Genomic DNA, 27,762 nt, shown 5'->3' on the forward strand with positions numbered 1-27,762 from the left:
AAGATGTCGTCCTCATGATGAAGTAGTTATTCCTCATGTCACGTGTAATGAATATCTCCTGCAGTATTGATAATGTCCATTCCAGTGTCGGTAAATGAGACGAGAATTAGCTTTATGGAAGATGAGTCTTTGAGAAACATGTTCAGCTGCAGACTCCAAGGAAGAAACTGCTTGTTGCCTGTGGCCTAAAATATATACCGTATATTCCGGCGTATAAGACGACTTTTGAAGACTGAAAAATCTTCTGTCTAGTCTGGGGTCGTCTTATACGCCGGTAATGCTTTTGAACTTTCAGAAATTGACATGCGGGGATACTCTGGGGGTGTTAATAAGCTGCCGTGGCCGTATCCCTGCCATGTCGGAGTTAATATAAGGTGGAGGGAGTTAAAATACGGCGGCGGTAGGTCCAGACAGTCAGCGCTTCTGTGCTGAAACTGACACATCGCTGCGTTTTCCCAGCTCCGGACACAGCGCAGGGCTTCTGTGCCGACAGCTTTCACTTGTCACAGAAGCGCTGCGCTGTGTCCGGAGCAGGGAAGTTCGCATCGCTTCTGTGACAATATATGAAAAGCCGGCAATTCAGCAGCGGCATAAGCCGGCACCCGACAATTTAGAATAGAAAGAATAGAGAATCACACATAGATTAGATAGATAGAAACATGTCAGTCACATATATATGAAGTACAGTGACAGTATTGCTTACTGTACTTGTCATTTAGTGTAAAGGATTTATTAAAACAAATATTAGTGTTTTCATGCACCGTCTCTTTAAAAAAGCCGGCCGGCAATTCAGCATCTGTACCCGACAATTTAGAATAGAAAGAATAGAGCATCACACACAGATTAGATAGATAGAAACATGTCAGTCACATATATATGAAGTACAGTGACAGTGCTGGTTACTGTACTTGTCATTTAGTGTAAAGGATTTATTAAAACAAATATTAGTGTTTTCATGCACCGTCTCTTTAAAAAAGCCGGCCGGCAATTCAGCAGCGGTACCCGACAATTTATAACAGACAGAATAGAGCATCACACATAGATTAGATAGATAGAAACATGTCAGTCACATATATATGAAGTACAGTGACAGTGCTGGTTACTGTACTTGTCATCTAGTGTTAAAATAACGGATTTATTTAAAAAAAAATTGGCGTGGGGTTCCCCTTAATTTTAGTCTCTAGCGGAGGTTAAGCAGACGGCTGGGGCAGATGTTTGAAGCCTGGGAAGGGGGTAATACCCACGGAGCTTCCCAGGCTACTAATATCAGCCCCCAGCTGAATACCTAGCCTTTACTAGCTATTAAAATCGGGGACCCCCAAAAAAATGACGTGGGGTCCCCCCTATTTTAATAGCTAGCAAAGGCTAGGCAGACAGCTGGAGGCTGATATTAATAGCCCAGGAAGGGTGCCATGAATATTGGCCCCCTCCCAGGCTAGAAACACCAGCTGTCAGCCGCCCCAGAAATGGCGCATCCATAGGATGCGCCAATTCTGGCACTTAGCCTCGCTCTTCCCACTGCCCTGTAGCGGTGGCAGTGGGGTAATAGGGTTGGGGTTGATGTCAGCTTATAATGCCAGCTGACATCAAGCCCAGGTTAGTAATGGAGAGGCGTCTATAAGACACCCCCATTACTAACCCCATAGTCAAAGTTAAAAGAAAACACAAACACCCAGAATAAAGTCCTTTAATTGAAATAAAAACACAATTCTTTATTGTTCTAAATTAAACCATACTCACCATCACGCCCATTCCAGCTGAAGCCAACGATCTCCTGTAATAAAAGTAAAATAATAAAGCAACCTCATCCTTACCTCTCCATGGTTCCCAGGACGGGTCCAGCTCTGCTACATCGAGATGACAAGCGGGACCGCAGCAGAACGCTGCCATCCAGCCTGTCATCCCGCAGACACTGAGAAGCGCAGGCATGCTTGCGCTCCTCAGTGTCTCGCTGTGACGGCATCCAGATGAGCCGACAATGAACTCAGCTCACCTCCTGGACGTCCGTCACTGACAGCGTGGGAAACTTCTACTGCGCATGCGGGGAGCAGGAGAATTTTCCCACGCTGTCAGTGACGTGCATGAGGTGAGCTGAGTTCATTGGACTTGATCTCGGCTCATCTGGATGCCGTCACAGTCATACACTGAGGAGCGCAAGCATGCCTGCGCTTCTCAGTGTCTGCGGGATGACAGGCTGGATGGCAGCGTTCTGCTGCGGTCCCGCTTGTCATCTCGATGTAGCAGAGCTGGACCCGTCCTGGGAACCATGGAGAGGTAAGGATGAGGTTGCTTTATTATTTTACTTTTATTGCAGGAGATCGTTGGCTTCAGCTGGAATGGGCGTGACGGTAAGTATGGTTTAATTTAGAACATTAAAAAATTGTGTGTTTATTTCAATTAAAGGACTTTTTTCTGGGTGTTGTGTTTTTTTTAATTACTTTACTAGAAATTCATGGCGGTCATGTCTAATATTGGCGTGACCCCATGAATTTCAGGCTTAGGGCCAGCTGATAATGCCAAGCTGGCCCTAACCCCTTTATTACCCAGTGAGCCACCGCACCAGGGCCCTGGATGAGTTGGGTACAGCGCCAGAAGATGGCGCTTCTATGAACGCGCCATTTTCTGGGGTGGCTGTGGACTGCAATTTGCAGCGGGAGTGGGGGGGACCCAGAAAGCTTGGGCCTCCCTGCGCTGCAGATTCCAGCCCCCAGCTGCCTAGTTGTACCTGGCTGGACACAAAAATAGGGCGAAGCCCCACGTCTTTTTTTTTTTAATTATTTCATGAAATAATTAAAAAAAAAAGGGCTTCCCTATATTGTTGTGTCCGGCCAGGTACAAATAGGCAGCTGGTGGTTGGGGGCAGCCCGTTCCTGCCTGCTGTACCTGGCTGGACACAAAAATATGGCGAAGCCCACGTCAACATTTTTGGGAAAAATTAATTACAAAATTAATAATAATTTAGGGACTGCATCTTTATTAACCCCTCAATTGTCATTTAGTGTTAAAATAAAGGATTTTTTAAAAAGAAAATTGACGTGGGATCCCCCATCATTATAGTCTCTAGCGGAGGTTAAGCAGACGGCTGGGGCAGATGTTTGAAGTCTGGGAAGGGGGTAATACCCACGGAGCTTCCCAGGCTACTAATATCAGCCCCCAGCTGAATACCTAGCCTTTACTAGCTATTAAAATGGGGGATCCCAAAAAAATGACGTGGGGTCCCCCCTATTTTAATATGTTTATGAGTGACAGTTTTCCTGCTATATACCTGCATGTCATAAGAATTTAAATTAAAAAAGGACCATGTTAAATTCAAATCTGTTTTTTTTTAATTTTTACCGGTGTTTGGTATGCGTTGGAAAAGGGGTAGTCTTATACGGTGAATATATCCTAAACTCTATATTTTAACAGGAAAGTAGGGGGGTCGTCTTATACACCAGGTCGTCTTATACGCCGGAATATACGGTAGGTTTTATTACTAGATGTAAAGAAGAAAACTAAATACCGTATTTTTCAGACTATAAGACGCACTTTTTTCCTCCAAAGTTTTGGAGGAAAATGGGAGGTGCGTCTTATAGTCCGAATGTTGGGGGATGAGGGGGTATATATATGATGTGTGGGGGGAGTGGTAGCGGCGGAGGAGTGGGGCACAGGATTCAGCAGCCGCCTGCTGCAGCCTACACTATCCCCGCTGCTAAAGAAAATGAATATTCAGTGCTCCCCACACCCATGGGAGCATGAATGAATATTTAACCTCTCTCTATGCTCATGGTCGTGGGGAGGGGGTGAATATTCATGCCCTTTAATAGCGGGCACACGCGATCTCCCAGCAGGAGCCGCGCTGCAGGTGTGCGCCGGCTATTAAGGAGCATGAAGTCACTGCTCCTCGCTCACACAGTCCTGGCGTGGGGAGCAGTGACTTCCGGCAGCTGATCTCTCCTTGTGAGCTGCGCATGGTAGTGACGCCAGGCGTGGCTCACATGGCAAGATCAGTGGGGGAGACAGGACGCAGCGCTGGAGGAGAGAAGAAAGGTGAGTAGGAGTGTTATTTTTATTTTTTTTTATGTGCAGCATGATGGGGATTAGGGGGACCATGCATACCAGGATAAAGATGAGGGGGCCGTACATAACAGGTTAAAGATGAGGGGGCCGTACATAACAGGTTAAAGATGAGGGGGCCGTACATAACAGGATAAAGATGAGGGGGCCGTACATAACAGGATAAAGATGAAGGGTGCCATGCATGGCAGGAAAGGAATGGGGGGGTGCCATGCATGGCAGGACAGGGATGAGGGGTGCCATGCATGGCAGGACAGGGATGAGGGGTGCCATGCATGGCAGGACAGGGATGAGGGGTGCCATGCATGGCAGGACAGGGATGAGGGGTGCCATGCATGGCAGGACAGGGATGAGGGGTGCCATGCATGGCAGGACAGGGATGAGGGGTGCCATGCATGGCAAGACAGGGATGAGGGGTGCCATGCATGGCAAGACAGGGATGAGGGGTGCCATGCATACCAGGACAGGGATGAGGGGTGCCATGCATACCAGGACAGGGATGAGGGGGGTGCCATGCATACCAGGACAGGGATGAGGGGGGTGCCATGCATGCCAGGACAGGGATGAGGGGGGTGCCATGCATGCCAGGACAGGGATGAGGGGGGTGCCATGCATGCCAGGACAGGGATGAGGGGGGTGCCATGCATGCCAGGACAGGGATGAGGGGAGTGCCATGCATGCCAGGACAGGGATGAGGGGGGTGCCATGCATGCCAGGACAGGGATGAGGGGGGTGCCATGCATGCCAGGACAGGGATGAGGGGGGTGCCATGCATCCCAGGATAGGGATGGGTGGGTGCTATGCATACCGGGATAGGGATGGGGGGTGCTATGCATGCCAGGATAGGGATGGGGGGTGCCATGCATGCCAGGACAGGGATGAGGGGGGTGCCATGCATGCCAGGACAGGGATGAGGGGGGTGCCATGCATGCCAGGACAGGGATGAGGGGGGTGCCATGCATACCAAGACAGGGATGAGGGGTGTGCCATGCATGCCAGGACAGGGATGAGGGGTGTGCCATGCATGCCAGGACAGGGATGAGGGGGGTGCCATGCATGCCAGGACAGGGATGAGGGGGGTGCCATGCATGCCAGGACAGGGATGAGGGGGGTGCCATGCATGCCAGGACAGGGATGAGGGGGGTGCCATGCATGCCAGGACAGGGATGAGGGGGGTGCCATGCATGCCAGGACAGGGATGAGGGGGGTGCCATGCATGCCAGGACAGGGATGAGGGGGGTGCCATGCATGCCAGGACAGGGATGAGGGGGGTGCCATGCATGCCAGGACAGGGATGGGGGGTGCCATGCATGCCAGGACAGGGATGGGGGGTGCCATGCATGCCAGGACAGGGATGGGGGGTGCCATGCATGCCAGGACAGGGATGGGGGGTGCCATGCATACCAGGATATGGATGGGGGGTGCCATGCATACCAGGATAGGGATGGGGGGTGCCATGCATGCCAGGATAGGGATGGGGGGTGCTATGCATGCCAGGATAGGGATGAGGGGTGCCATGCATACCAGGATGGAGGGATGCCAGGCATACCAGGATGGGGGCGGGGGCCACGTATAAAAGGAAGGGGGGCATATATACCAAGATGGGGGATATTGTTAGATTTGGGGGACATTACCCCTATACCAGTATCAGCAATGTCAACGCATTTTTTGCTTAAATTTTTTTCCTATTTTCTTCCTCTAAAACCTAGGTGCATCTTATAGTCCGAAAAATACGGTACTCTAAAATAATATATCTCCTCATATGTTTCTGTGGCATCCCGGTACCCGTTCTACTGCTGCTAAATGAGACAGTTGTAGTGTGATAGTAGACTTCTTCCAGTGTAGGCACTGTGAGTTAGGAGATATAATACATTGCATTGTAAATTGGACTTTCCTGCCATCTACTGGCCAATGTGTGTATATGAAAGGTAAGTGATTCTCCTCACAATAAGCTGCCATAGAAATGGCTGTGAGGAGTCTCCCAGCTCAGGGCTCGCACACTGACTGAGCACTGGTACAAATCAGTAGTGGGGGGGTTCACGTTGCCTAATGAAGATATAGGAGACAGACACTATTTCTCGCAGAAGAGTTTCCATGCCAGTCCACGCTGGGGGGACATTTTTCTCCACATAATCTCCTACCCAAAAAGACAAGCGTCTTCCAGTCAGGAGAGATAACGCTGTTCGTGTGCTCTCCTGCACGCGGGTTATCCTGTTTGCTTCTAGCCGGACCAGATCCACGTGGCTGCCACACCACCGAATACCCCCTGCGAAAGGGAACGGTGGGCTAAAAACTGTGAGCACACCCAGACTTTAGTGTGTTTCCACGGAGAGCCAATCTGTGAAGGTTCCTCCATCAGTGTAATATTTCTTAGACTGCGCATAGCATTTCCTCTACTAGCAAGTGAAGAGGACTCTGCTCCAGCCGCCCTGAGAGGCCATAACCTCGCTTGTCTCATGGGGAGAGAACCATTCCTTTCATATGCACAAAATACTGTAAACTTTGCCTTCAAGAGAGACTGTACCCCGTTACCTCCTTCAGTAAAATTGTTATGTTTACAAGTTCACCTGCGTGTCTGGCTGCGTGTTATTGCACAAACATCACGGGCACTCCAAACTTGCACCCAGACACCACAACTACAGGAGTGCCCCCTGGGGGTCCTATCCCATCCACAAGTGCCACCTCCCGCTTTTGACAATTGTTGTGGACACTAGGGAAGTGTTTAGGGGTCCAGAGACCCACTTCAACTACTGTGACATCATCTGTTGCCTTTGAGACTACATACCCCAGTTGGCCCTTCTGCCACATCTGGCGCCTCCCCAGTGGCCCACGACATTTCCCCTTATTATCTCCAGTAATTGTATTATTACACAGGATTTTTATGATGTTATGTCGGCTCATCTTCTCATTCAGATCTCTACAATATCAGATCCTCTCAGTGAAGATCTTCTATATAAGAGAATTTTCCTGATTTACCCATCAAAGATGGATATGGACAGAGACAAGATGGCGGAGAGGATATTATACCTCACCCTAGAGATCCTCTTCCGGCTTACTGGAGAGGTGAGAGATTCTGATGACTTCCCATTACTTCATTCTTATCTATGGGAATAACAGATGGACAGAACTGGAGAGGTGAGGACTCTGGAAATGTCTGGAGTGAGATTTATTAATGTGTCTCTCCATAACCAGGATTACACAGTAGTGAAGAAGACCTCTGGTGAGCGCTGTCAGGACCCTGTGTCTGAGGGATGGGGCAGACCTTTGAGCCCAATCCCAGGACCTCCACCTCACCCCCTGATACATGAGGACATCAATGACCAGAAGATCCTAGAACTCGCCTACAAGATGATGGAGCTGCTGACTGGAGAGGTGACACTGCTGGGACATTATACAGTAATGCTATGAAAGGATCAGAGGAATGACGGTATCATTGTATGTGTCAGGTTCCTATAAGATGTCAGGATGTCGCTGTCTATTTCTCCATGGAGGAGTGGGAGTATTTAGAAGGACACAAAGATCTGTACAAGGACATCATGATGGAGGTTCCCCAGCCCCTCACATCACCAGGTAATAGACTGGACTAAATACACACGGCCTATAATTATCTGTATGTAGAGAATGAATTCAGCCCCTGTATGTGTTTCCTCCAGATCTATCCAGTAAGAGGACAACACCAGAGAGATGTCCCCATCCTCTTCTTCCACAGGACTGTAAACAAGAAGATCCCAATGTTCCTCAGGATCATCAGGTAGATGGAGATAAGGTGTCATGAGATCTCCCCTATGATGTGTAGACGGCTGTGAAGGTCTTGTGCTCAGTCTTGTTTTATCCACCAGGATTATATGTTTTACTAGATGGTGGCCCGATTCTAACGCATCGGGTATTCTAGAATAGGTATGCGGCCGACCGGGCGCAATCAGCAGAGCGGTATTTAAATTTGCCGCCAAAATCGCTGATTGGTCGAGGCCGGCAACCGCGACCAATTAGCAAAGCGGTGTTAAAATTTGGCACCTATATCGCAGATTGGTCACGGCCGGCGGTCGCGACTAATCAGCAGAGAGGGGTTTAAATTTGGCGCCAATAATGCTGATTGGTCGCTGCCAGGGAACGCGACCAATCAGCAAAGCGGGGTTTAAATTTGGCGCCAATACTGCTGATTGGTTGCGGCCGGCGGTCACGACCAATCAGCAGAGCGGTGTTTAAATTTGTCGCCAATAATGCTGGTTATTCGTGAGCGGTAACCGCGACCAATGAGCAGAGCGGTGTTTAAATATGGCGCCAATATCGCTGATTGGTCGCGGCCGGCCACCACGACCAATCAGCGAAGCGGTGTTTAAATTTGGCGCCAATATCGCTGATTGGTCACGGCCGGTGTTTGCGACTAATCAGCAGAGCGAGGTTTAAATTTGGCGTCAATACTGCTGATTGGTCGCGACCGCGACCAATCAGCAGAGCGGTGTTTCAAATTGGCACCAAAATCGCTGATTGGTCGCGGCCGGCCACCGCAACCAATCAGCAGAGCATTGTTTAAATTTGGCGCCAATCTCGCTGATTGGTCGCGGACGGCAGACGCGACCAATCAGCAGAGCGTTGTTTAAATTTGGCGCCAATCTCGCTGAATGGTCGCATCTGCCATCCGCGACCAATCAGCACAGCGGCGATTAAATTTGCCGCCCATCTCGCTCATTGGTCGCGGTCGGCCGGCCGCGATTAATCAGCACAGCGGCGTTTAAATTTGCCGCCCATCTCGCTGATTGGTCACGGCCGGCCACCGCGACCAATCAGCGTCGTATTAGTGTGGGGCCGGGAGCAGCGCTGCTTGTGCGGCTCCGTATTAGCGAGGATCGGGGAGCGGCGCTGCCTGTGCGGCTCCTTCTGCTGTGAGAAGCCGGGAGATGAGCGACTGCTCGCAGCAGAAGCATCCCGACCGGCGGCGCCGCTCCCCGGTCCTCCGTTCACACTTGCTGTCGGGAGATCAGCGGGCCAAGCCGCTGATCTTCCGACGTTAGCCGCATGGAGGTCAGCGGCGCCGGTCGGGGTAGTTGTAGTTGTGCTGCATCGCCGCTGACCTCCGTCCGCCAGATGAGCCGCTAACTGCCGCCATCTTTTTTCAGAAATCCAGCGGCGCTGATTGGCCGCTGCCGGACCAATGAGCGACGCGGGATTTCCAGGACAGACAGACAGAAAGACAGACAGACAGACAGACGGACGGGATAAGACAATTATATAGTAGATACTTGTGTAATGAGAATGGTGGAGATGGCAGGATTAGAGCTGATCATAGATGTGATTTCTCCATCTGTCTGTGACTTTTACAATATTTGTTTCAGGGTGAAGATCTGACCCATATTAATACTACAGAGACATATGTGAGGGGTGATGAGTGGTGTAAAGAGGAGATTCCTACATATGACCACCCAGGTGAGTAGTAACCACTAAATGCAGAGAAGTCACATATTCTCCTCAGTCACCGGCTGTGGCTGCTTTATCAGTGGTGTAGTCCGGCCTTATCACAATCATGTGATCACCATTTTGCCTCTAGATCACAACATTCTCCTCCACCAAAAACTATTCAAATAATTTTGGACATTGAAAGCCCTTTTCTATAGAACTTACAACCTCGACAATCCACCTCGCTGACCGTTACCTGCCCAGATCTGTAAACTACAAAAAATAAAAAATAAAAATAAATAAAAAGATTATTATTATTAACTACAAAGCCAAATGACACTATACGTAGAATGTGATGACAAGTTAGAAAATCACTTGAAGAAAAATATTATGATGGGCCTGTAAGAGAAAGTGGAGGGTAATGATGCTGTTGGCTTCCTAGAACCCTGATATCTTATTGGATGAATCTACCTTCTCTCCCTTCTGTGCTGCTGAATGTCCTCATATGGTCCCTACAAGACCAGGTCCAGTCTTTCTGGCCAAACTTCACTTTTATGATCGATAACATTAAATGCGCAGTGAGGGCCAAGTGTGAATTTCTGTACAATAACAACAGAGTTTCCCTTTATCGTGACTTTTCAATTTCTTTTAAAACTAATATTTCTTCTTGAAACTCATCTGACAGAAAATATTGTCCCTTACGATAGTTTAGGTTGCCAAGAGCCACCGAGCCCCATACTCTAATTACCACAGAGAGGTTTCTCCACTAGTTACTCACTACTTACTGATGGAGACTGTTGAGTTTGATCATTTCAGTAGATGTGATATTGTCTATACTCACAGTTTTTGACTACAGTAGTTAGTGCCCAAAATACTCTGATTTAACCCCTTCCTGCAGCCAGTTTTGTGTTCCTAATCAGGGCCCATTTTTTCAAATCTGACGTTTGTCACTTTATGTGGTGATAACTTTGGAATTCTTCACAAAGGATAATAGGAAACAAATGGACCTTACAAATTATTTTCCAACTTCTCTTGAATCTGACAATCCCCTATATACAGTTGTACACTACTGTCTGGGCACATGGCAGGTTAAGAAGGGAAGGAGCGACATTTAGTTATTTGAATGCTGATCTTGGTGGATTAGTTTGCAGACACAATGTATCGTGGTCACTTGGTAGCTGAAAAGATGGCCACCACTAACAGGTTTGGCACTATCTACTCTGTTGCTTTGCTCATCATTCTTTAACCCCTCTACATGGATCTGGAGTTACACATAGACCCCCAGGCTTGGGCCACGGTGTTACCTGTTCTATGGTGTGAGATAGCAAGAAGAATAGTCAGGTAGTTGGGACAGAACCAGAAAGGCAGAGAAAATACAAAATCAGAAGACACAAGAGTAGTAAATGGGCCGAGGTCACAACAGGAAACAAATACACAAGCCGGGAGCTGAGCGCAGAGGACTGAACCAGAGGAGAACAAGGCTGGATCTGGCAGCTTCCGGCAATTTGCTTCCAGCTTTAGTAGGGTGTGGTGCTTTCCAATTGGCTAAAGCAGAGAGCAGATTACTCCAGCTGGACAGCACACACACCCATACTGCCAGACTGGATGGTACTACTGGTCCCAGCAACCCTAATCTTAGTGGCTAGACAGAGACTGCGTCGCCCAGAGCTTCTGGTTCTGACGTCTCCTCCATTACCATCGCCACCTGCAGGATGAATAAGGCGGCTCCTGGTGACAGAAGCAGACTTCGCAGGAGCAGATCCCAGAGGAGATGGGACACACCATTTGCAGAAGCCCTAATACGACATAATAACAGAAAACCAGAGCAGTAATAATCTTTATTTTTTTTATATGTATAGCGCCAACATATTCATAATCGCTGTCCCCATTGGAGCTCACAATCTAAATTCCCTATCAGTAGTATGTCCTTGAAGTGTGGGAGGAAACCAGAGAAACACGAGGAGAACATACAAACTCCGTGCAGATGTTGTCCTTGGTGGGATTTGAGCCCAGGACCCCAGCACTGCAAGGCTGCAGTACGAACCACTGAGCTATCATGCTGCCCTAAGCACGGCAGCACGGTGAAATCCACATAAAGTGACTCCATTGCTCCATTGTGTAATTTTTAACCCTCAGGAAATTAAGCTAAAGGGGTAGTGACTATTTTGAGTCTACTATCACTTTCCGGATATTAGAAGACAGTGGATGTTGGAGAGTGAAAATTGCAATTATGCCATTTTATTGCCCAACACATAGTACCCAGATTGTGCTCCAGGAGACCCACACCGTAAATTAAGTGGGTTCTTTTCACTAAAGTAATGCCAAATAGAAGGATGCTAAATGCGCTTTGGCCACACTGCAAGGCTCAGAAGCAAGGGGGAGATTTGACTTTGGGAGATCGGATATTGCTGGATTGGGTTATGGAAGCCATGTTGCTTTTCAAGAGCCTTTATGGAAACCTCTGTTTTTTTCCCTTCTTCCATGAGAGCACCACCTGAGAGAGGGTATCCGCCCACCAAGGTACACACGGGAGTGCAGTGGTATTATGCACCCCGTGGCTAAGCGCGCCGGCAAGTGGGACTTCCGGGGCTGTGCACATGCAGGGCACGTGTCAAGAGGTTCCGGTGCTCCCTGCTGACGTAGCGTGCCGGAATGCCGGGACCAGGACTACACACGCGCAGGGCGCATGTTAGTTTCCGGCGCACCCTGCTGACGTTACTTGACGGAATGCTGGTCCATGGGGCTGCGCACACGCAGGGCGCGTGTCAGGAAGTGACGCGCCCTGCGGCAAGAGCCGCAGTCACCAGAGCAGCAGCAGCAGAAGCCACCAAAGCAGCCTCAGCAGCAACAGCAGCAACAGCAGCTCCATCAAGGCCACAGCAGTGGCAGTCGGACAAGCGGCAGCAAGCCCAGCCAGAGGAGCAGGGCAGGTCGCGAGTCCACCACCTCCAGCCGGGAGCGACCATATGAATTGATCCAGCCTCAATCTCCGGTACCCTGAACGGCAGAGTAGTGCGTGATCTACGTGAAAGTTCACCATAGTAGATGGGTCCCTTTTTTTCTATGTATTTTTTCTACTGGGAAAACCCCCAAAAGTGTAGTGCCAAGAGGAATAACAAGGAGTGTGCGCTGTGCGGGGTTAATTTTCCCAGCACTTATACTAAAAAGCTTAGCCCGAGTTGTATCCGAGAAACCATATCACAGGAAACGCCCAATTTTGCTATGGATTTAAAATCTTTAATCCAGACGGAGGTTAGGGACTCCTTAAAGACGTTGGCTACACGTAAAAAGAGTAGGAAGCTGAGACGTCATACATCAGACTCGGAAGAATCTGTAGTATTCCAGGGCAAGGGGAAGTCTATTTCCTCTCCTAACTACTCGTCATCCTCATAATCATCATCTTCCTCCGTTAGTGATACAGGAGGTAGGCCATGTTTTCCAGTGCAAAACACAGATAAGCTGATTAAAGCCATCAGAACAACTATGGGCATAGCCGATACCAAGACCTCTAGGACTGTTCAGGACATCATGTTTGGGGGTCTTGATCAGAAGAAGAGGCGCACATTCCCCGTCAATGAGAGGATCATTCATCATCAGGGAATGGAAAAGACCTGATAGGAGAGGGCAGTTACCATCACCTTCAAAGAGCAGATACCCTTTTGAGGAAGAAGAATCAACCAGGTGAGATAAAACACCAAAAATTGACGTGACAGTATAAAAATTCTCTAAAAAAAATCCACCCTGCCGTTTGAGGATTTAGGAGCCTTCAAGGATCCTCTTGATAAAAAAGCGGAAACCTTATTAAAACAAACCTGGGAGTGACCAGTGGGAGCATTGAAACCGGCAGTCGCAGCCACTTGCACAGCTAGGCACAGCTAGGTAAAATGATGGTCTGGTTGCAGCAGCTAGAAGACCAGATTAAAGGGGACATTCCAAGGGAAAAAATCCTGGCCAGTCTTCCGCTAATGCTGGGGACGGCTGCCTTCCTTGCGGACGCGTCGGCAGATTCAGTAAGGCTGGCCGTCAGATGAGTGAATTTATCCAACGCAGCTCGCAGAGCTCTGTGGCTCAAGAGCTGGTCAGGTGATGTACAGTCTAAGATGAAACTGTGTTCAATCCCGTGTGAAAGGGAGTTTCTATTTGGCAAAGCTCTAGATGACCTACTGGATAAAGCCGCAGATAAGAAACACGGGTTTTCCAGTGTGTTGATGCCTCAGTACAAGACTTCCTTTCTTAAAAGGAGGTATAGCATAGGTAAATTTTCCAGAGACCAGGGCAGATGGAAGGACAAGGAGTGAAGGCTTCATGTTCGGAGGTCCTTCCTCTGAGAACAGAAAAACCCCTAAGTGATGGGCCCCCCCAGGTAGTAGGAAGACTGTCCCACTTTCTGCCTACCTGGGAAAAAATTACATCCAGTGCCTGGATATTAGGGATTATAAAGACAGGACTGAGACTGGAATTCAGATCCATTCCCCTGCGTACCTTCATGATCTCGTCACCCAGGATGCCCAGAGAGCAAACAGCCCTGGAGCAAGAGGTATTAAACCTAGTGGAAAAGAAGGTTCTGAGAGAGACTAATAAGCGAGCAGGGGAAAGGATTCTATTCGCCCCTTTTTCTGATAAAGAAGCCGGATGGCTCCTTTAGAACCATAATCAACTTTAACGGCCTAAACAACTTTCTACTCTACAGACCCTTCAAGATGGAATCTACAGTACAGACCAAAAGTTTGGACACACCTTATGCATTAACACATGTGGAATTATATACTTAACAAAAAAGTGTGAAACAACTGAAAATATGTCTTGTATTCTAGGTTCTTCAAAGTAGCCACCTTTTGCTTTGATGATTGCTTTGCACACTCTTGGCATTCTCTTGATGAGCTTCAAGAGGTAGTCACCGGAAATGGTCTTCCAACAATCTTGAAGGAGTTCCCAGAGATGCTTAGTACTTGTTGGCCCTTTTGCCTTCACTCTGCGGTCCAGCTCACCCCAAACCATCTCGATTGGGTTCAGGTCTGGTGACTGTGGAGGCCAGGTCATCTGGTGTTGCACCCCATCATTCTCCTTCTTGGTCAGATAGCCCTTACACAGCCTGGAGGTGTGTTTGGGGTCATTGTCCTGTTGAAAAATAAATGATGGTCCAACTAAACACAAACCGGATGGAATAGCATGCCACTGCAAGATGCTGTGGTAGCCATGCTGGTTCAGTATGCCTTCAATTTTGAACAAATCCCCAACACGGTCACCAGCAAAGCACCTCCACACCATCACACCTCCTCCATGCTTCACGGTGGGAACCAGGCATGTAGAGTCCATCCGTTCACCTTTTCTGCGTCGCACAAAGACACGGTAGTTGGAACCAAAGGTTTCAAATTTGGACTCGTCAGACCAAAGCACAGATTTCCACTGGTCTAATGTCCATTCCTTGTGTTCTTTAGCCCAAACAAGTCTCTTCTGCTTGTTGCCTGTCCTTAGCTGTGGTTTCCTAGGAGCTATTTTACCATGAAGGCCTGCTGCACAAAGTCTCCTCTTAACAGTTGTTGTAGAGATGTGTCTGCTGCTAGAACTCTGTGTGGCATTGACCTGGTCTCTAATCTGAGCTGCTGTTAACCTGCGATTTCTGAGGCTGGTGACTCGGATAAACTTATCCTCAGAAGCAGAGGTGACTCTTGGTCTTCCTTTCCTGGGGTGGTCCTCATGGGAGCCAGTTTCTTTGTAGCGCTTGATGGTTTTTGCAACTGCACTTGAAGACACTTTCAAAGTTTTCCCAATTTTTCAGACTGACTGACCTTCATTTCTTAAAGTAATGATGGCCACTCGTTTTTCTTTACTTAGCTGCTTTTTTCTTGCCATAATACAAATTCTAACAGTCTATTCAGTAGGACTATCAGCTGTGTATCCACCTGACTTCTGCACAGCACAACTGATGGTCCCAACCCCATTTATAAGGCAAGAAATCCCAATTATTAAACCTGACAGGGCACACCTGTGAAGTGAAAACCATTTCCGGTGACTACCACTTGAAGCTCATCAAGAGAATGCCAACAGTGTGCAAAGCAGTCATCAAAGCTAAAGGTGGCTACTTTGAAGAACCTAGAATATAAGACATATTTTCAGTTGTTTCACACTTTTTTGTTAAGTATATAATTCCACATGTGTTAATTCATAGTTTTGATGCCTTCAGTGTGAATGTACAATTTTCATAGTAATGAAAATACAGAAAAATCTTTAAATGAGAAGGTGTGTCCAAACTTTTGGTCTGTACTGTATAATATCAGCCATAAAGATGTTGTTCCCGGGTTGTTATATGAGTGTCCTCGACCTGAAGGACGCATATTACCACGTCCCAATCCATACAGGATACCAGCAGTATCTGAGAGTAGCTGTGTATATCATCAATCGTGTGAGGCAATTTCAGTTCACAGCTCTGTCCTTTGGCGTCTCCATGGCTCCAAGAATCTTTACGAAGATCATTCTTGAGGTCATGGCGCATTTGAGAGAACAAGATACTCTAGTTGTCCCTTACCTGGATGACTTCCTGGTAGTATGCAAATCAAGAGAGCATTGAAAACTCGCATTGACAAGAGTCAGAGCCAGCCTGATCAATCTTGAATGGATACTGAATCTAGAGAAGTCAAGCCTGGAGCCTTGGAAGGTTCCGTCTTTTTTAGGGCTTATCTTGGACTCAGAGGGATAGACTTGTCTGCTACCGGAAGACAAGAAAAACAGAATTATGTCCCTAGCCTCAGGAGTAGTCAGGAATCCATCCATGACCCTAAGGAAAGCAATGTCTCTTTTAGGTACAATGATATCATGTATCCCCGCTGTCCAGTGGGCTCAGATACACTCCCGATATCTGCAGCAAGATATCCTAGCAGCGGAGAAACAACTCAGGGGACACTTGGACAGGAAGATGACACTTTCCAATCCAGCCATCATCTCAATCGCATGGTGGCTGGATCGGGAGAACCTGTCACAGAGAGTTCTTTGGTCATATCAGGTCAGGGACATAATTACAGAGGACTCAAGCTCAGATGGCTGGGAGCACATCTGGGAGATCGTGTAATACAAGGAGTCTGGTCGGACAGCGAGAAAGCCTTCTCCTCAAAACATGAAGGAGCTGTCGGCGGTAAAGAATGCAATGATGAAGTTCAGTTCCCAACTACAGGGACAACACATCCGAATTATGTCAGACAACAGTCACCTATTTCAATCATCAGGGGGGCACGAGATCCCGACCTCTCCTGTTAGTGAAAGAGCAGATTCTACAGTTTTCAGAACAACATGAATTTATGCTCTCAGCTCTGCATATAAGAGGCAAAGAAAACTAAAGATCAGATTTTCTGAGACAGAATATAATGAAGCAGGGCGAATGGGAGCTGAATCCAACAGTATTCCAGCAAATTGTGGATCACTGGGGTCAACCAGAAATAGATCTTTTCGCTAGTGTTGAGCCATCCCCCTAGTGTTCGGGTTCAGTTCTGTTCGTCGAACGGTTCATCGAACACAGTCGAACAGCGTCGAACACCGTTAAAACCAATGTCAGGCAAACAAAAACACATAGAAACACATAGAAAACACATTCAAAGGTGTCCAAAAGCTGACAAACTGCTCAGAATAGAATAGCGCATTAGTGTTTTCATGCACCCGTCTCTTTAAAAAAGCTGGCCGGCAATTCATCAGCGGCATACATCGGTACCCGACAATTTAGAACAGAAAGAATAGAGCATCACACATAGATTAGATGGATAGAAACATGTCAGTCACATATAAAACAATTACAGTGACAGTGTTGGTTACTGTTCTTGTTATTTACTGTTAAAATAAAGGATTTATTAAAAAAAAAATTGGCGTGGGGTCCCCCTTAATTTTAGTCTCTCACGGAGGTTAAGCAGACGGCTGAGGCAGATGTTTGAAGCCTGGGAAGGGGGTAATACTTCCCAGGCTACTAATATCAGCCCCCAGCTGAATACCTAGCCTTTACTAGCTATTAAAATGGGGGACACCAAAAAAAATGACGTGGGGTCCCCCCTATTTTAATAGCTAGCAAAGGCTAGGCAGACAGCTGTGGGCTGATATTAATAGCCCAGGAAGGGTGCCATGAATATTGGCCCCCTCCAAAGCTAGAAACACCAGCCGTCAGCCGCCCCAGATATGGCGCATCCATAGTGCAGGGAGGCCCAAGCTTTCTGGGCTCCCCCCGCAGCGAATTGCAGTCCGCAGCCACCCCAGAAAATGGCACGTTCATAGAAGCGCCATCTTCTGGCGCTGTACCCAACTCATCCAGGGCCCTGGTGCGGTGGCTCACTGGGTAATAAAGGGGTTAGGGCCAGCTTGGTATTATCAGCAGAAAGCTGCCATCCAGCTTGCCATGCCACAGACACTACGAAGCTCTCCTTAGTGTCTCGCTGTGACGGCATCCAGATGACGTCACCGCTTAAGCAGGAGAATTTTCCCACGCTGGGACGGCATTGAGATGGCAGGCTGGATGGTAGCAGAACGCTGCAATCCAGCTTGTCATCCTTCAGAGATATTGCCTGCGCTCAGCAGTGTCTCTGAAGGATGGCATGCTGGATGGCAGCGTTCTGCTACCTTCCAGCCTGCCATCTCAATGCCGTCCAAGCGTGGGAAAATTCTCCTGCTCAAGCGGTGACGTCATTTGCCGGCACCGCATGCGCAGGAGAATTCTCTCACGCTGTCAATGACGTGCATGAAGTGAGCGGAGTTCATTGGACATGAACTCGGCTCATCTGGATGCCGTCTCAGCGAGACACTGAGGAGCGCAAGCATGCCTGCGCTTCTCGGTGTCTGCGGCATGGCAAGCTGGATGGCAGCTTTCGGCTGCGATCCAGCCTGTCGTGTCAATGTAGCAGAGCTGAAGCCGTCCTGGGAACCATGGAAAGGTAAGGATGAGGTTTGTTTATTATTTTACTTTTATTGCAGAAGACATTGGCTTCAGCTGGAATGGGCGTGATGGTAAGTATGGTTTAATTTAGAACAATAAAGAATTGTGTGTTTATTTCAATTAAAGGACTTTATTCTGGGTGTTTGTGTTTTTTTTAACTTTGACTATGGGGTTAGTAATGGAGGGGTGTCTTATAGATGCCTCTCCATTACTAACCTGGGCTTGATGTCAGCTGGCTTTATAAGTTGACATCAACCCCAGCCCTATTACCCCACTGCCACTGTTACAGGGCAGTGGGAAGAGTGAGGCTAAGTGCCAGAATTGGCGCATCCTATGGATGCGCTATTTCTGGGGTGGCTGACTGCTGGTGTTTCTAGCTTGGGAGGGGGCCAATATTCATGGCACCCTTCCTGGGCTATTAATATCAGCCCCCAGCTGTCTACCTAGCCTTTGCTAGCTATTAAAATAGGGGGGCCCCCACGTCATTTTTTTTTGGGTCCCCCATTTTAATAGCTAGTAAAGGCTAGGTATTCAGCTGGGGGCTGATATTAGTAGCCTGGGAAGCTCCGTGGGTATTACCCACTTTCCAGGCTTCAAACATCTGCCCCAGCCGTCTGCTTAACCTCCGCTAGACTAAAATTACGGGGAACCCCACGCCAATTTTTTTTTTTTAATAAATCCTTTATTTTAACAGTAAATGACAAGTACAGTAACCAACACTGTCACTGTACTTATTATATATGTGACTGACATGTTTCTATCTATCTAATCTATGTGTGATGCTCTATTCTTTCTGTTCTAAATTGTCGGGTACCGGTGTATGCCGCTGATGAATTGTCGGCTTTTCATGTTTCACTGTGAGCACTGTTCCCATCGATTTGGGCAATCACTGTAATGCCACAACCACCATGGCTGTGACATTACAGTGAGTGGCAGACAATCCCTGCATGATTGGTGCTCTAAATAGCGCCAAACATGCAGGATGGGGACCCCAGCTCCCGCCCTAGCATCTCGAGTACCGAGATGCTCGGGCAAAGTACCAAGCAGTGGCGAGCATGCTCGCTCATCACTAATAACAGTATTACTGTGAAAAATCCAGTTACGCTTTTGGTGGACGAACAGTTATCGAACACAATCTCGAACAGCCAATTTTTTTGCAAATCCTTAGTGTTCGTCAAACGACTCGAACACCGCCCAAAACAGCTTGAATTTGAGATTGGCGAACAGTTAGAGTCTAACACCGCTCATCTCTACTTTTCGCAAACAAACGAAACAGAAAAACAAGGATCTTCTGCTCCTTAAATCCAAAAGAAAGACCGTATGCAGTAGATGCATTACAAATACCCTGGAGCTTTGGCCTAGCCTATGCTTTCCCCCCTGCTAATGTTAATGCCAACGATTTTGAGGAAGATCCGAGAGGAACAGGCAAGGGTCATACTAATCGCCCCATTCTGGCCCAAAAGACCCTGGTTCACCTGGATAAAGAGGATGTTCCAGTCAGATCCATGGGTCGTTCCAGATGCTCCAGATCTCCTTAAGCAAGGCCCAGTCTTCCATCCTCAGAGGTCGGGCATTTGATGGCCTGGAGTTTGAAAGGTCGTTACTAATCCAGGAAGGGTCTTCTCCAGGTCTAGTCACTATTCTGCTCAAAAGCTGGAAGCCTGTGAGGACTAAGATCTATGGTAGGATATTGGCAAAATTCCTATCTATTTTGGCACAGTCAGCTAAGGTTAAAATTCCTATTAAAGCTAAAAAGTGTCTTAGATATGGGGTTGGCTACCAGTACCCTTTAGGTGCAAGTATCAGCACTTGGAGCTTTATATAACTATAATTTGGCAGCAGATAAAATATAATATAAATTGGCAGCAGTTTTAAAAAGGCGTGCGATAGATCCAGACCTATTGCTACCCCGAGAATGCCTCCCTGGGATCTAAACCTGGTCCTGGAAGCCCTGACTAAGTCTCCTTTTTGAGCCCTAAGGAAGCGTGAAAGAAAGAACTCTCACTCTGAAGACAGCGATACTGATAGCGCTAACATCAGCCCATAGAGTTAGTGACTTACAAGCTCTGTCAGTAAATCATCCTTTTACACAGATCACTGTAGATGGAGTTGCGTTAAGACCAGACCTGGCCTATTTTCCGAAGGTGGCCTCCAAATTCCACAGAACACAGGAGATCATTCTCCCCTCATTGTATCCTAACCCAAAAGATTTAGAGGAACAGAGGCTTCAAACTCTAAATGTTAGACTGGTTTTGGTTCAGGATTTGGAGGTAACAAGGCCTTGGAGGAAAAGTGATGCCTTATTTGTCTCCTTTCAGGGAGCTAGTAAGGGACTTAAAGTTACAAGGGGAACTATAGCTAGCTAGATAGATCAGGGACGCCGTTAGCTTAGCATATTCCCCTAGTAATGTGCCGGTTTCAGAGAACCTGAAGGGCCATTCCACAGAGCTGGTGCAGCCTCCTGGACTGAGAAGGCGGAAGTGTCCATTGATAACATATGTAAGACAGTAACATGGTAATCTCCTTCTAACTTCTATAACCATTACCGGCTTGATCTTTCTTCATCTGCTGATCTATCCTTTGGGAGAAAGGTGTTGCAAGCGGTGATCCATCCCTAAGGTGTCTGTTCTATATAAATCTCTCAGGTGGTGCTGTCATAGGAGAATGGGAAAAAAATCATAGTTACCTACCAGTAATGGGATTTTACAGAGCCCATGACAGCACCTTTGTATACCCCCCCCTTTTTGATCACTTATGGTGTTCTCTATATATGGGTGTATAGTGAGAAATGTTTTATTGGTGGTAGTTGTGTACTAACATACTGTCTGGAGGTCCTCTCGTGCTCTAAAACAAAACTGATGCGGAGGAGAGGTACCGCCTTTTGTATTCAGCAGGTTTCCTGTCCTTGGTGGGCGGATACCGTCTCTCAGGTGGTGCTATCATGGGCTCTGTAAAATCCTGTTACCGGTAACTATGATTTTTTTTCATTTACAGACGATGGACCTGAGTGGCTCTTGTTGTTTGTGAGATGAGTAGAAGTTTTTATTGGTATTATTGAACCCTACATAACTTGCTGGCTTTTTATTCCATATTTGGGAGGCAGAATGAACAAACAGTTGAAAACCACGCTCTACTGGTTCATCCTATGAGGTTTTCTATTAGATTGTGAAATGTCAGTGTCTTGGTGAATAATTAATTCAATATATTTACACAACTTGCCATTATTATAGACAGTTTAAGTAGAAATTTAAAAAAATATAAAATCCAAGGATATTTTATTGAAAAATAATAGATTTTTATCTTAGCAGATGACTGTACCTGGAGATCAGAGGGACTGCTGACATCTTCAATCTTTAAATCAGAAGATCTTGAGATCCCACAGGATACAATTGAAGTGAATGCCATTACTCCAGATATACCATCATCCCTTCACAGCAAAGATCTGTCACTTGATCCTTTGAAACAGGTCCTGTCTTCTGATTCATTACAAACTACTAAAGAAAATCATAGTCACAAATTAAGCATTAAAAAACAAACTAATCCTAAAGCAAAGAAGACATTTTTAGAATATGGAAACAGTTTTCCTCTCGAAAAATCTCTTCCTAAACATCAAAAAATTCACACAGCCGAGAATAGATTTTCTTGTTCCAAGTGTGGGAAATATTTTAACAAGAAATCAGATCTTGTTAGACACCAGGGAACTCACACAGGGGAGAAGCCTTTTTCATGTTCAGAATGTGGGAAATATTTTTACCAGAAATCATATTTAGTTAGTCACCAGAGAATTCACACAGGGGAGAAGCCTTTTTCCTGTTCAGAATGTGAGAAATGTTTTTACCAGAAATCAGATTTAGTTAGTCACCAGAGAATTCACACTGGGAAGAAGCCTTTTTCATGTTCAGAATGTGGTAAACATTTTAAACAGAAATACAGTCTTGTTGTACACCAGAGAACTCACACTGGGAAGAAGCCTTTTTCATGTTCAGAATGTGGTAAACATTTTAAACAGAAATGCAATCTTGTTGAACATTACAGAACTCACACAGGGGAGAAGCCTTTTTCATGTTCGGAATGTGGGAAACATTTTAAACAGAAGTACAGTCTTGTTATACACCAGAGAACTCATACAGAGGAGAAGCCATTTTCATGTTCAGAATGTGGGAAATATTTTACACGGAAAGCAGCTCTTAATAAACATCAGAGAAGTCACACAGGGGAGAAGCCTTTTTCATGTTCAGAATGTGGTAAACATTTTAAACAGAAATACAGTCTTGTTGTACACCAGAGAACTCACACTGGGAAGAAGCCTTTTTCATGTTCAGAATGTGGTAAACATTTTAAACAGAAATACAGTCTTGTTATACACCAGAGAACTCATACAGAGGAGAAGCCATTTTCATGTTCAGAATGTGGGAAATATTTTAAACAGAAATGCCATCTTGTTAAACACCACAGAACTCACACAGGGGAGAAGCCTTTTTCATGTTCAGAATGTGGTAAACATTTTAAACAGAAATACAGTCTTGTTATACACCAGAGAACTCATACAGAGGAGAAGCCTTTTTTATGTTCAGAATGTGGTAAACATTTTAAACTGAAATACAGTCTTGTTATACACCAGAGAACTCACACAGGGGAGAAGCCTTTTTCATGTTCAGAATGTGGTAAACATTTTAAACAGAAATGCAATCTTGTTGAACATTACAGAACTCACACAGGGGAGAAGCCTTTTTCATGTTCGGAATGTGGGAAACATTTTAAACAGAAGTACAGTCTTGTTATACACCAGAGGACTCATACAGAGGAGAAGCCATTTTCATGTTCAGAATGTGGGAAATATTTTACACGGAAAGCAACTCTTAATAAACATCAGAGAAGTCACTCAGGGGAGAAGCCTTTTTCAAAATTAAATTTTTATTGAAAGGTTAAATAATTTTCAATTACAAAAATACAAAAAAAAAAAGAGAATAACCAGGACAATATCTGCATCAGTATATCATAGAATATAAGTATAACGTCCAATAAAACATCAAGTTATAGGAAGAAAAGGGAAGGCTGGGAACATTTTAGGCCATCAGTATTACAATTATTACTAAAATCCAATGGAAACCATACGTAGTGCAGCCAGGCGCGAACCAATGCGGAGCACACTCCGGACAGAGAAGAAACGCACCAGAGAAAAGGGTGGGTCACATCAGTGTGATATAAGACGGTAGGCATCGGATTCCTGGAATTCAATCCAGTCTCTCCAAGTCTCACAGTATCTATCACAATCAGTGGGGGATCGGGCAATCAAATGTTCCATCCTATTTAGAAGAGCTATGTCACAGAACCACTCCTCCAGAGTAGGTGGAGAAGTACTTTTCCAGTGACGAGGAATGATATTCTTAGCAGCCTGTATAAGGTAGCTTACTAAAGACCTTTTGTATTTGGTGAGACTAGTTGGGATCATAAAGAGCAAAAGAGATTCAGGAGAGTCGGGCAGAGAAGCCTTTTTCATGTTCAAAATTTGGGAAATCTTTTAACCAGAAAGCACATCTTGATAGCCACCAGAGAACCCACACAGGGAAGAATGCAGCAACTATACCCAATTGGTCTCTGTACAGACAGGCCCTAGCTAACTAAAAATAACACCTCAGACCTAACTCCCTAATAGGCAGTTGAGGAGTTTCTCTTACCTCCTGAGGAATCAGAGAGGGGGGGCAGCAATACACTGTCAACAAGGGGAAAGAAAAGTGTGAAGATATGAAAACCCTGAGTGAGAAACTAAGACACATTCATATAGGGCAAAGAAGGCAAGCTAATGAGAACCAAAAATAAAAGGAATAAGTATAACCTCCCAGAAACCTAACCGTGGTAGAAAGAAAAGGTACTGGGAGGGAAAGAAAACAGACAAGGAGGATTTTTCACCTTTGTGGTGAAACTTACAAAATTCATCCTCACCCACAATTATTTGAATTTGATAACATTTATCTACAGGAGACTGGTACAGCAATGGGAAGTAAAATGGCTCCACAGTGCGCAAATCTTTTTGTGGCCAAGCTTTATAGTGACTTCTTGTCCTCATGTCCCGTCAGGCCTCTTGCCTACTACCGTTACATTGACAATATTTTAATCATCTGGACAGAATCTCAGCAACAGCGTAAGACGTTCCATGAACACTTTAATCAATTTCATCCCACCATCAACTTAACACTCAACTACTCCTGTACTGAAATTAACACCTGTGGAGGCATCACAATCATGGACCAGACCTCTATCACAGGACAATAAAACTTTCACACTCCTTATCAATGAACTGTTCCAATATTCACAGCCACAACTGCTTCTCCCTCTCCCATACTAATAGTTCTGCATCACGCCACTTGTCTTATCTATTGCATTATTCATGTGCCCTGTTGTGTATAAATATGTGACACTTCAGATGTTGTGTTATACTATGTCTGAAGAAGAGACCTGAGTAGTCTTGAAATTTTGCAATTTGTTACCATCTTTTCAGTTAGCCAAAGGTATCAACCACTGAAGACTCTCAAATGTTAATATTTTTCTCCAAACAGCAATTTTAAGATTTCTCCACAGGTGTTCCATGGGATTTAGATCTGAGGTCATTGCTGGTTACTTCACAACTCTCCAGCACTTTGTTTCCATCCATTTCTGGGTGCTTCTTGATGTATGTTTGGGGTCATTGCCATGCTGGCAACCCATGACCTAAAACGCAAACCCAGCTTTCTGACACTAGGCACTACATTGCCACACAAAATCCTTTGGTAATTTTCAGATTTCATGATGACTTGCACACAGTGAAGGCACCCAATGCCAAAGGCAGCAAAACAACTCCAAAACATCTTTGCACCTCCACCATATTCCACTGTAGTTACTGTGATCTTTTCTTTGTATGCTTCATTCTGTTTAAACAGTAGAACGATGCGCTTTTACCGAAAAGCTCTATATTGGTCTCCTCTGTCCACAAGACGCTTCGCCAGAAGGGTTTCAGCTTACTCATGTACATTTTGGCAAACTGCAGTGTAGCTTTTGCATGCCTCTGTGTCAGCAGTGGGGTCCTCCTTATGCTCCTGCCATAGCGTTTCATTTAATTCAAATGTTGACGGATGGTTCACGCTGGCACTGATGCACCCTGAGCATTCAAGAGAGCTTGAATTTCTTTGGAACTTTGGTGGGGCTGCTTATTCACCATCTGGACTACCCATTCGTCAGTTTTTCTCTTCTGTCCACATCCAGGGAGATTAGCTACAGTGACATGGGTTGTAAATGTATTGATTATGTTGTGCACCATGGACAAAGGAACATCCGGATCTTTGGAGATGGACTTGAAAGAAATCAATAATTTCAAGATTAGAACAATTTTGGTTCTCAAGTCCTCAAACAGTTCTCTTCTTCTCTTTCTGTCCTCCATGCTTAGTGTGGCACACGCTTGCACACAATGCAAATATTGAATCAACTTCTCCCTTTTTATCTGGTTTCAGGTGTGATTTTCATGTTGCCCACACCTGTTACTTGCCACAATTGAGTATGAACGAGTTTCACATGCTTGAAACGAAGTTGTTTACCCACACCCCACAATTTTGAGAAAAGGTGCCAACAATTTTGACCGGTCCATTTTTGGTGGTTTTGTGTGAAATTATGTTCACTTTGCCTTTTTTTTTAATCTGTTTTTTTTGTGTTGTTCCCATACACATAAAGGAAATAAACATGTATAACAAAATATGTGTAATTGCAATAATTTTCTGGGAGAATTACTTCATTTCAGCCCCTGGATCCCCTTCCCTGCCGCACTTCAAGCTCACTTGCCATCTTTGAGCCTGTTACAGAAGAAGAAGTTACCCAGCTCCTCGCTTCTTCTCGGCCTACAACCTGCAACAGTGACCCCATTCCCTCACATCTCCTGCAGTCCCTCTCACCGGTGGTCACCACTCACCTGACTAAAATATTTAACCTCTCTCTTTCTTCAGGTATCTTTCCCTCCTCATTTAAACACGCCATCATAACCCCTTTACTTAAAAAGCCATCCCTGGACCAGAACTGCCCTGCTAACTACAGACCTATCTCTAATCTTCCTTTCATCTCTAAACTCCTGGAACACTTGGTCCACTCCCGTCTAATCCGCTATCTCTCGACCCTCTAGAATCTGGTTTCCGCTCTTTACACTCCACTGAAACTGCCCTCACTAAAGTCTCTAATGATCTACTAATCCGATCTTTTCTCACTTTTGAAACTGCTAAAACTCTTACTGTCGCTCTTATTCACTCTCGTCTGGACTACTGCAACTCTCTCCTGATTGGTCTCCCTCTTACCAAAATTTCCCCTCTCCAATCTGTCCTGAATGCGGCAGCCAGGGTCGTATTTCTGACCAGCCGCTTCACCGATGCCTCCACCTTGTGCCAGTCATTACACTGGTTACCCATTCGCTACAGGGTCCAATATAAACTCATTGCTCTCACCCACAAAGCTCTCCACAGTTCTGCACCACCTTATATCTCCTCTCTCATCTCAGTCTATTGTCCTACACGTGCCCTCCGTTCCACAAATGACCTAAGACTAACATCCCCCATAATCCGAACGTCGCACCTCCGTCTCCAAGACTTCTCTCGTGCTGCACCAGTTCTCTGGAAGCTCTACCCCAGACGATCCGGTTGATAGCTAGCCCCGATGTCTTCAAGCGCGCTTTAAAAACCCATCTCTTTAAACAAGCCTACCACCTCAAATACCCAGTAAACTAACTTTCCCCTGTTCCCTCCTAAATACTATTCAGAATCTGCTCCCTACTGTTCATCTGTCTCTACACCCTCCATGCACATGATAACTGCACTCGGTAATTGAGTATTGCACTTGAACATACAGGCTGATGACCGGATCATACAGCTTTATATGACAATCCCGACTTATTATAATTGCCTGACCTGAAATAACAAGCACTTTCCACCTATTGTGTCCCCCCATTTCCTTGTAGAATGTAAGCTTGCGAGCAGGGACCTCACTCCTAATGTAACTGTTTAAACTGTCTCACCTTGTATTGAATTTATTGTCTGTACATGTCCCCGCTTAATTGTAAAGTGCTGCAGAATATGTTGGCGCTATATAAATAAAAATTATTATTATTATTATTCATTTTCTGGAACAATTTCTAGGGAGCCAACACTTTGACCATGACTTGTTTTTGTTGCAGCATTTCATCCTCTACATGTTCAGCTATATTAGAAGGCTTGTAGCAAACTCCAATTAGCAGCGTTACATTATTGGCATTTCCATGTACATTTACCCATACTGACTCTACATCATCTAAGCTCCCCTCCAATGTCGTCATTTAGCACCGGTCTTAAGTTGGATTTAATGAAAATACCCACCCCTCTACCTTTTTTTCTTTCCTAACCTTTTGAATGTAGTGTAAT

General features: G+C 45.9%; 2 protein-coding genes across 2 annotated transcripts in view; both read left to right on the forward strand.

The window, feature by feature from the left end:
* Positions 1-7,831, forward strand: part of LOC141192373 (gastrula zinc finger protein XlCGF66.1-like) — a 99,639-nt gene extending 91,808 nt beyond the window's left edge. Inside the window, exons 4-7 of the mRNA XM_073661889.1 lie at positions 6,970-7,119; positions 7,249-7,428; positions 7,503-7,626; positions 7,710-7,831. Coding sequence (XP_073517990.1) covers positions 7,042-7,119; positions 7,249-7,428; positions 7,503-7,626; positions 7,710-7,831 — 504 coding nt within the window. The 5' untranslated portion in view covers positions 6,970-7,041. The remainder of the gene's footprint in view (positions 1-6,969; positions 7,120-7,248; positions 7,429-7,502; positions 7,627-7,709) is intronic.
* A 1,277-nt stretch (positions 7,832-9,108) lies between these two features.
* On the forward strand, positions 9,109-27,328 carry LOC141192319 (uncharacterized). Its single transcript, XM_073661808.1, has 2 exons — positions 9,109-9,480; positions 21,648-27,328. The coding sequence occupies exons 1-2, from the start codon at positions 9,439-9,441 to the stop codon at positions 23,274-23,276; spliced, it is 1,671 nt and encodes a 556-aa protein (XP_073517909.1). The 5' UTR covers positions 9,109-9,438; the 3' UTR covers positions 23,277-27,328.
* The last annotated feature ends 434 nt before the right edge of the window (positions 27,329-27,762 follow it).

Source organism: Phyllobates terribilis, unplaced genomic scaffold, assembly GCF_046119375.1.
Source record: "Phyllobates terribilis strain yellow unplaced genomic scaffold, ASM4611937v1 Scaffold_60__1_contigs__length_8166268, whole genome shotgun sequence".
Lineage (NCBI taxonomy): Eukaryota > Metazoa > Chordata > Amphibia > Anura > Dendrobatidae > Phyllobates > Phyllobates terribilis.